Source organism: Sander vitreus, chromosome 21, assembly GCF_031162955.1.
Source record: "Sander vitreus isolate 19-12246 chromosome 21, sanVit1, whole genome shotgun sequence".
Classification (NCBI taxonomy): Eukaryota; Metazoa; Chordata; class Actinopteri; order Perciformes; family Percidae; genus Sander; species Sander vitreus.
Window position 1 is genome coordinate 4198991 of NC_135875.1, and position 10768 is coordinate 4209758.

Sequence of the window (10768 nt, forward strand, 5' to 3'; positions counted from 1 at the left end):
TGAGAGAAGCATTTGATAATGTCAAGCAACCATCCTACATTATTGATTTGATGTGATGTAGGCCTGTTTTATCAGGGGCATTTTCATTAAGTTGGAGTAGGCTAATAACTCATTAAAAACAAATGTTCCATTTAATAATAAATACACAGCAAATTGTGTCTGTGCCCTGTATAGCATTGTGAATTTGTTATTATTTTATGTATTTCAAAAGCGCCAGTTCAGAGCATTTGAGAACCTGGGGATCAAGTAAAATACTTGTACTAGCTGTAGTCATGTTGTAGTTGTTCTTTATACTATATATAAACATAAATATTATTTATGGTGCCAAATCATAACATTAGTTATCTCAACCAGAATCATTGAGAGCAGCCACAGTCTAAAGGTCAACTGGCAGCACAAGTGTCAGTGTTCAGTTTTTTTTTGTTGCCTTTTTCCCAGATTAGAGCAATAGCCCCTCCAAATGTCTGTGCACGTCCCTGTGAGAGAGACCTGATCGCCCAACATCAGTGTTGGACCTCATTAATGCTTTTGTGTCTGAATGTGAGAATATCTCCACAGCAGGTTCAAACATCTGCTGGACAGACTAAAACTAGAACATTAAGCAGCAGACGAATAGCCATGTCTTTGTTCAACAACCACACACTGTATTGGTGTGATGCCGTGCTGTCAAAGCGTTTGGCCATGTAGTGTAGCTGCAGCTGGCTAATCACAGCTGAGCACCCAACCTCAGCTAACAACATGCTGCGCCAGCTGTGCACATGTGCATATGGTGTGCAGAACACATGCACACGGATCAATGAAACATACACATGTTGAACTGGATGTTAAAGGTGTAGGTGTGTATGTGTGTGTTATCAGGATCCAGGAAGTGGCACATGAGTGGCCACATGCTTCAGCCCCCAGGAGGACAGGCTCTGTGCTCCAGTTGCAGCTTGCATTTGTCCCAGATACTGTACCCCTCTCTGTGTCTCTCTCTGCTCTTTCTGTCTCTCTTCCTCTTTGTCTCTTTTTTTCTCTGTCTCTCCCTGGGGATTTAAGCAAGGCTGTCTGATTCAATCTGATATTTCTCATGGGCCCCTAATGGGTCTGTTAGTGTGAAACAAGCCCTTTTCTCTCATGCATTAATTGGCTCCAAAATAATTTCTTTGTCAACAGCAAGGCTGCATTCTCTGATAATTATTCCCTCTGATGTTGTGAGCTGGCCGTGTGCTGGTGTGAGCATGGAGAGGAGCTGATAAGTGTGTGTTTGTACCTACTGTTTTAGATCTGTTGGTAGTTTTTTTTTGTGGGTGTTATCCATCGTAGGAACGCAGAACAGATGCAGTCTTGGATCACACGGATCAACGCGGTGGCCGCCATGTTCTCAGCTCCTCCTTTCCCAGCAGCCATCGGCTCCCAGAAGAAGTTCAGCCGGCCGCTGCTGCCGGGGACGATGTCCAAGCTGTCTGAGGTATCTCAATGTGAACAGCTATTTCCAGTGATGGAGGAAGTATTCTGATATTCTTAAGTAAAATACCAAAGAGTTCAAATAAAAAGCCCTGCATTGAAAATGTTTCAGTAAAAGTATGTAATTATAATCCGGAAAATGAAGTTAAAGTATTAAAGTATAGGAATGTTCCCTGTGACTGTTATACTATTATACGTGATATTAGATATTCTCCATTAATTGATTGATTGTTTGGTTTGTAAAAATAGTGAAAATAGTTTGTTTCTTAAATCTTAATTTGTGAAGTAACTTACAGTAAGCTGTCAGATAAATATAGTGAAGTAAGCAGTACTTTCTTTTCATCTCAGATGCAGAAAGCAAAATTAACAGTTCATTTGACATTTGGGCACCAGTTTTAGGACAGACTTGCAAATGTGTGAAGCTGTCCTTTAAATCAAATCATCTGTGTGTGCGATTCAAAATAAACAGATGCAAAAGGGACAAAAAATGTGGCGTAAAAAAGCAGCAGGAAGACTTGACACTAAAGCAGACAATCTGCTGGGAAACTGAGGGAAAGTAGCCGTTGTATGTGTTGGGAAGTGGGAGTCAGTGCTGCAGTAGTAGGCGGGTGTTTTTTCTTTCCTTCGCCTCCCTGATGTCGGTGTCGACCTCGTGCTTACAGGAGGAGCAGATCAGATCCCACGAATCTCGATTCAGAGCCCTCTCCCATGAACTGTCTGAGCTGCGCTCCTACACTCCTGACCGCAAGGTCAAAGGACGCGAGCTGGAAGAGCACCGGCAGCGAGACGAGTATCTGGACTTTGAGGTGAGCTGGACTCAGAGAAATAATATAAATGGGAAAGGCACTGAAGCATTAAATCATTATTACAGTACTGCAGCTCTCTCAACCACGAGCAGAGCCAGACATTGTAACATTCAGGGCTAAGCCCAAACCGGGGCTTAGCTGCTCCATTTACGGCAGCTATTTGCACTATTTTTCAAGCCATTTGATAATAAAATGCCTATAACGTGATAGTTTCTGTGGAAAAGAATCAGACATCCTATTTTGTATCTATTGTTCTTCAACTGTCTTCATCATTTTGAAACCAGAACAGAAGAAATGTTGAGGTTGACTCATTTTCACTGCTGCCACCTAAAAAGAGGCAAACATTATCTGATGTTTCTATTGTTTAAGTTACATAACGTAGGTAGGGTTGGAATTTGGCATAAACAGCATTACTAATCTTGAAACCTATTTTCAGTAGAGTTTACAGAATGAATTGGCGATATTTCCACAGTAACGGAACGTTTGCTTTGTCCAGTCAGAGAAACTGAGGAAAAATTACAAAAAGTTAAAGTTATTTTAAAGCCGTAAAAGATTTGGGCCTTGCTCCGCCCTTGTTCTCAGCTGTCCGCTGTCTCTCTCTGCATCTTTACAGAAAACACGGTACGCGACTTACGTCATGCTGCTGCGAGCTAAAGTCCGGAGCGGTGAGGAGGACCTGTCTGTGTTCGAGTCCAAGCTCCTGGAGGACAACAGGCTGCAGAGGGCTCACTCCAGCCCCACGCTGCAGGACAGCAGCCAGGCCAGCCAGATCAGCCAGGCCAGCAGCGCCAGGGACGGCGGCAACAGCAGCAAAGCCAGCGGCTGCAGCAGCAAGCCTCGACAGGAAGGCCAAAGACACAGCTACCGGCAGGCCGTCAAGAAGTGAGACGGGGCGGGGGCGCCGGGAGCGGCACAGTGTTGCACTGCCAGCGGCAGGCTGTCTCCCTGCAAAGGTATTTATTTGAGATCCAGGAGGGTTTGGAGCTCTGCTTGAAGGGGGAGCTGGTGTGAGGGTCTACCCCACGCCCTCCCCCAAACCATGAGGGCCCCACCCGGCACCCCAATCTTCTCATTGAACAGAGGAGGTGCAGATCCTGTGACTGGCAGAGTGGCTGAGAAACACCAGCGGGAATGTTGGTGGGAGGACCGGCTGGGAGGTCACAGATCTGCAGAGACGAGGTGGCTTTGAGAACATTGGCTGGGTGCTGCAGCACACTGAACTGTGCAGCGAGAGATAAAGAGAAGTGCTTATAGATCGAACAGAGACATACATCCAGCATCTTTTCCTTTTCTTCCCTTTTGTTCTTTCAAGGCACCTCTCCGGCCACGTTCTCCCACCTTTTTTCTTGACCTTTTAACTCAGTTTTGGGACCAAACATTTAAAAAAAAAAAAAACATCACATTTTAGACCACTGATGATTTTGACGCCACTGTAATTTGAAAGCGCCGTACAGTCACTGGACTTGTAACACATGACCAAGGTTTTTTTGGAGCCATTTTACATTCTAGCTCCTTGATTTTTTCAACCCAGTGTGTTCACATTCCACACAGGAGTAGGACATTACAGCTTTTTAGCTCCTGTTTCAGTGAAGGTGGTATCAAGTTGAATCTACAGACTGTGCGTGTTGAGTGTGCGGCTGCAGTACACGACGTGATGAGACGGGTGCAGCTCGTCTTTTTCTCTAGTCACTGATGGCGGTGATGAGGTGACAACGTCAGTCGATCTTCACAGTTCTCCTGATATGCAGCGACTGCATCTCATCTGGAGAGGTCCTTTTTCTTGCTGTACTTGAACAAGAGACAGGAGATCTCTTCCCCCGGTTGCTTTGGCTTCTGTCCCGTGGTGTGCTTCTGTTGTCTTTCTATTTCTTGGCCGAATGTTGTTTTTCTCCAGTGATCCGCATGCCTGCATCCAGCACTGCTTCTTTTAGGCCTTTTACTACTTTGAGGGCAAAACTGAGAGCAGCAAAAAGAAGTTCTCCGGGGTGATTTAAGTCCTTTTTTTCTTCCCTCATGCCGGTGCCATATTCAACACGTGTAATCTCTGTCTGTACTTCTAGTCTCTCATTTATAAACCCTATTTTAACACTCACCAGGCAGATCCTGAATGTTCTTGTTTTTTCAATATTTTTACAGTATTTTACAGTCGTTTGTTGATGTTGAACCTATTCCTCCTGTGTACGTCATGTGTATGATGAACTATGATATTGAAAATGTAAAAGGAAACTATGTTATCCATACTCATTTGTAAACACCCAGGATGTGTTGTGTGTGTATATATAACGCACTGTCAGCTTATATTGTAGGATATATGACGTATATATTTACAATATATTCAAACACAGTATTGTGAAGATGCATTAGGTGCACTCAAAAGTTTCTTCTTGTAAGTCCCAAACGCTCTACACGATAATCATGGGTTTTTTTTTCTAACATGGTGGTAATAATTCAGCACAATATGAGTATTATAGTGACGCCTATGTACCTATCAAAGATTAGTAAGTTATCAATGAGTGTTTGTGACGGGATTACACATGTAACGGTGAAAAGACGCTAATTCATGAGAGGATTTCAGCTGCCATGGGAAGTAATCCAAAGACGGCGCATGGTTGGGTGTGACCTAAAAGCATGATTTTAAAGGAATCAGGGTTGTTGTCAAAGATGCATGAAAAAGGTGAAGAATGTAAAAATTAAAAGAAAGGAACTCCTCATGTAGGAGGGTGTGGGCCGCCTGGTTGAAATACTGAAACATATAATCTTTTGGTAGCCATAAAGGCCTCATAGCTAGAGATGTAACGATACACTCAACACACGATTCGAAATGATTCACAATTTTAAGTTCACGATACGATTTTCTCGCGATTTTTGTTTTTACAGAATGAGCTGCAGACAAATGACTGAAGAATATTCCGTCATTTCTATAAACTGTGCCAAACAACAGATGTGTCCTCTTGTCAAAAGTGCAAACTGAAATTTTATCTTAAATAAAAACAGTAAATACAAAATTAACAATTAGATGTTAATCAAAATAACTAAATACATAGAAGGAAAAACACGAAGACCTGACGTCTGAAGTCAAACAAGTAAAACTCAAAAGTAGTTTACGCCCTGGGACGTTTAAAAATTGCATTGCGATTCATTTTTTTTATCCCAACTGGTTCTTCCCAATCCTTACACATTTATATTGATATTTAACCGAGTCGCGATGCATCGTTACATCCCTACTCACAGCATTATAGACATTTTCTACTCAGGCTTTAAAATGACACCAACCAACCAGCAGGGAGCGCTGTCGACATTCATGTTTTTTCAGCCATAATCACACCTGCTGCACCTGCAGTGAATATGCATGGCACCTCACCTGAAGGTGGCAGTGGGTATCGCAGGGCTAAATGACACAGCACCTGTTTGTATTAACTGTGGATGTGGTGTGTGTGTGTGTGTGTGTGTGTGTGTGTGTTGTCAGTCTCTCTGTATGTGGATGTCAGCGTGTGCATGCTACGACTGTGCTGTTCGAGGACCTTTCCAGCCGGTCTTCATGTCGTCTGACACTTCTTCGATCCAGCTTCAGTTCCCATCTTGTTTACTCTAAATGTAAATTTGTTTTTAAGACACATGATTTAACATTCACGCTTAAGCACAGCTAAGTATTTGCCTCTAAATCACGTTTGCCTGAAGTTTCAGAGCTGAACCGATTAGTCGATAGGCCGATCGACATAAAGTTAATCAGCAACTATTTTTGTTTGTGTCATTTTTCAAGCAAAAATGCTAAACATTCCAGTTCCAGTTCCAGCTTCTTAATTATTATTTTCTCTTTGTCCTATGTGACAGTAGAACTGAGTATCTTTAAGTTTTGGACACAAGAAGCAATTCAAAGACATTTATATTTACTTTATGTACTTTTGTCGACCAAGCGATTAATCGATAATTAAAAATAATCATAAGTTGCAGCCTAGTCTGTGGGCCCCACGATACGATAACATCACAATACTTATGTCACAAAACAATATTATTGCGATTTTAAACATATTGTGATATTCTGCAATTTATTGCAGTTTACCTTTGTTCCAACTTCAAATTATGTCTCCAAAACTTTGTCAACGTCTGTTTCATCTAAAAAGATACATTTCTCCTGCTGACCTCACCAGAAACAGAACCTCAACTGCACCATGTAGTGGACTGAAAAGGCAATTGATTTTATCATTCTAGTACCAAAACGTTAAATTGTCATGTGCAGTTTAAATAATACAAGATCTATACTTGGCGTCTGTGTATCGATACAGTATTCCCACGGAAAATCGCGATACTATGCTGTATCGATTGTTTCCCCTGCCCCTACTGGTCTGACTCACCGCGTAGAGTTTTTGTAAAAGCCTGCCATTGGCCACCTATTTTGACTCATTTCCCTCCCCTTCCGCTATCTCTGCTATCTATTCTGCAAGGGCACCGTTGCTGCATCCGGGGCTTAGCGCCACCTAAAGGCTGATTTATGCTTCTGCGTCGAATCGACGGTGTACCCCCGCAGACCCCTCTGTGTCGCCGCAAACCCCCCTCCAAAAATGTGTAACTTTGCGTCGAGGCGACCCAGACCTCAAGGACTGGTGGACTGTGACTGTGATAGGTCAACTCGTCCTGTGTGTTGATAGTCGGTGTTTCAAGCAGCCTACTCTGGGGAGTAGCAACATGCTAGTTCACTGACATTATCCGTTTGTAAAGTGTCTATATGTCAGTAACGTCTTGAAATTAGCACTTCGCCAGCAAGTAGTACTTTGTGGGCAGTTGTGCTAAAGTTTGCTTGCTAACATAACATAAACTGAATGGCAGACACCTCGCAAATAACCTCAGACTTATCACCCCCCAGCGTTATGGCGGTGAAATGCACCGCGATGCAAAGCAACCCCGACGCAGAACTCCAAAAGGGTCACGAGGCCGTAGGAGCGACGGCGTAGCTACGGCGTGGAGTTGACGCAGAAGCATAAAACAGCCTTTAGACGGTTGTGATTGTTTTAAAGAAATACAAACGTGCCAAAGCGTTTTTTTCCCCCCCGTAGCAGAATGATATTGGGTGCAGCCAGTCCTTTCTCCAGTGCTGACGCGGCCCTGAGATAGTTGCAGGCAGCCTTTCTGCGGTTTATTTTCATCTATAGCTCATTTCATTCTCTGCTTCTCTTGTCTTTCCTTCACCTCAGTCACTTTTCCGTCGGTGGTTTTAAAAAAAGCTTTGTGTGGATATTGTTGCCATAGCTGACATCATGTACCTTTCACCAGTTATGTAACTTGACATTACAGCTCTGTGTGTATTAATAGTGTTTGACTCTGCTGTTTATAATGTGGCCAAACTGTCAAAGAGCAGCCAGACTCATGTTGCGTGCCATTCATGGTGTACTGAGTAGAAGGATGATGAGGTTTGATTCATTCACTTACATCAGATAAACACCAATATTTCATTCATTTGAAGGCACTTTTCACAGATTGTTATCCTGGAATCTTAAAGTGCTCATATTATGTTATCGGGTTCATAATTGTATTTAGAGGTTATATCAGAATAGGTTTACATGGTTTACTTTTCAAAAAACAGCATATTTTTGTCGTACTGCACATTGCTGCAGCTCCTCTTTTCACCCTGTGTGTTGAGCTCTCTGTTTTAGCTACAGAGTGAGACCTCTCACTTCTGTTCCATCTTTGTTGGGAGTCGCACATGCTCAGTAGCTAGGTAAGGACTACTAGCCAGTCAGGAGCAGAGTATGAGGGCGTGCCCTGACAGTACCTAGGTAAGGACTACTAGCCAGTCAGAAGCAGAGTATGAGGGCGTGCCATGACAGTACCTAGGTAAGGACTACTAGCCAGTCAGAAGCAGAGTATGAGGGCGTGCCCTGACAGTACCTAGGTAAGGACTACTAGCCAGTCAGAAGCAGAGTATGAGGGTGTGCCATGCTAGCAGCTAGGCGAGCATTATAACGTGTGTTACATAGACCACGTTTGTCTCTGAAGTAAAGGCTGGACTACAATAGAGCTGTTTGGAGCAGTTTGTGAACAGTGTTTTCTGTTGGAGATGGTAAGTCCCTTTGGGGTGGACTTCGGGCTTTTTTACTTTGTAAACCGATTACATGCACAAAAAAGATATATAACACAATAAAGCAAAGGGGAAAAGCCAAAAAGCATAATATGAGCACTTTAAATGTATTTTTAGCAATTGGATTTTTGGAGTGTTTGTCAGACAGAAGATGTATTTTTTGTACTATTTTTGAACATGTTTTACACAGCCAGAGCTGTGTATTAACACTGGATTTTTTCCAGCGGGCACAGAAAACAAAGAGCTAGGTGACCGTGAGGAGATATTCACTGAATTTGATTTTTAAAAAAAGTGTATTGGATTAGCATTGCTTACTATGCCTTTAAAAAGCTGGAATCAGAGAATTTTGACTTTTTTTTCATAAAAAAAAAAAAACGTGTCAAACCGATTAATCGATTATCAAAACAGTTGTCGATTAATTTAATAGTTGGCATCTAATCGATTAATCTTTGCAGCTCTACTCTTCATATGATATGGATGGGTGTAGAATGAAAGGAAGGCAGCTCTTCAGAGCCTCCACCTTGACAAGCTCTCCAAGGTCCTCCTGTCGTCACCTCCCCGCCTCCTCTCTCCATGTGTTGTCACCGCTCACGTACATCAGAGAGCAGCTGCAGGATCTCCATGGCACTGGTTAGCATGGAAATGTCTGGTTCCCCTGGTGATGGCTCTGTGATGCTCAAGTGAAAGTCACCCTGTTTGGTACTTGCGTTCGCAGCGGTAGATATAATACCTCCGTTAAAGCAGCAGTGCATGGCTGCGGTAGTTTGAGGCAAACTGTGCTCTCAAAAAACACTAAAATACTGTTTTTATTTCTGCCCATGAACGCCTTATTTCTGAATGTGACATGTAAATAAAGCATGAGATATTATGGCCTGTTTTCATTTATATTATGGTTAGAGTATTACAATGAAGGGTTCATATTTAAGGTAGGTCAACGTTTTTGTTTCCTGTCCTTGAGCTCATGGTCATTTTGTTTCTTTTTCTCTCAATGGGAATGAAGGAAATGGCTATATTTAACGCTGTTGTATGCTGTTGTGTTTTAGAGAGAAATCAAGCCAGCTCATACAAATCTTTTTACATGTAGAGGTCTGATCGGATCCATCTCAGTGTTTTTAGGCAATGTTCATTTAATAATGCTACACATACAGTGAGCTTCATGTGTCACTGCCTTGTTAAAACTCACAGAGGAAATGTTGTTTGTGAGCTTCTCATTTTGGGAGGCATAGAGGGTGAAAATAAAAGTGTTTTGAAAGGTTAAATGTGTCCCAACATTATTGTGTGGAATGCAGTGATGGAGTACTTGAGTCCTAGACTCGGAGTCCGACTCGAGTCGCTATTCGCTGGACTTGTGACTCGAGCTCTGAAGACTTAGACTTAGACTCTTGAAATCAGACTCGAGCATTCATGAAATAAAACTCGGAAGTTGGATGAAGTTTCGTACTAATTTTATGTGTGATCGAGTACTCAAGTCATGGACTCTGATTTGAGTCCAAGTCAGACTCGAGTCACTACTTCTTGGACTCGTGACTTGACTCGGACTCAAACTCAGGTAATGGTGACTCGACTCAGGCTTTTCTTTGGTGACTCAGACTTGAACTTGGACTCAAACGCTGGGCACTCGAGACTTGACAGTTGGTGACTAAACTACAACACTGATGGAATGTAACAAAGTACATTTATTTGTTAACCTTACTTAAGTATATTTCTGAGGGTACTTAAATACTTCTACAGCATATAAAATACAGTGTTGTGTTATACAGTCAATTTAAATTTGGCTCCAGCTCGACCAGCTACAACATTAAAATGCTGCATACAGTTATTCATTCATCCATTTTTTTTCTGTGACATGCCAAACATTTGGCCCGTCCCACATGGGATTGCAGGACACCGCTATTTGACAGACATCTTCCGGTCTTTCTAAAGCATTTGGGGGGAAAAGTAAATAAATAAATGTATTTATTTTTAGTTTGAGGGTTGTACAATGCAAGACAATGACTGTGATCCAATAATATAATATAGGATACAATATTACATCACTGACAGAGGCCATTCTGCTGCATAATGAATATTTTATTTTAGACACTTTAAGTTCAGCTTGATAATAATAATAATTAATAAATAATATAAATAATAATATCAACATACTTTTACTCAAGTCAAATTCTGACTGCAAGACATTTACCTATAGCCTAATAACTATTATACTATATATGTATAGCACCTTTCATACGTTAAATGTAGCTCCAAAGTGCGTTTGGATTATTGGGGGAGGAGGGGGGGGCCTCCTCCCCCAATAATCCAAACTGGGCTGTTTTCGAAGTTGTTGTTCATTTTTAAAGTTTTTGTCATGTTTTCAATGTTTTTGTCACATTTTTTTTGAGTTTTTGTCACCTTTTTCGATTTTGTTTCGACAATGTTTTCTAGGTTTTTGTCGCCTTTTTTC

At 41.9% G+C, this 10768-nt stretch overlaps 1 protein-coding gene across 3 annotated transcripts in view; it reads left to right on the forward strand.

Moving 5' to 3' along the window:
- LOC144536755 (PH and SEC7 domain-containing protein 1-like) overlaps positions 1 to 9584 on the forward strand; it is a 79908-nt gene extending 70324 nt beyond the window's left edge. For all 3 annotated transcript variants that reach the window (XM_078280019.1, XM_078280021.1, XM_078280022.1), the window contains 3 exons: positions 1306 to 1450; positions 2109 to 2252; positions 2866 to 9584. In XM_078280019.1, the coding sequence (XP_078136145.1) occupies positions 1306 to 1450; positions 2109 to 2252; positions 2866 to 3138 (562 nt within the window). In that variant the 3' untranslated portion in view covers positions 3139 to 9584. The remainder of the gene's footprint in view (positions 1 to 1305; positions 1451 to 2108; positions 2253 to 2865) is intronic.
- The last annotated feature ends 1184 nt before the right edge of the window (positions 9585 to 10768 follow it).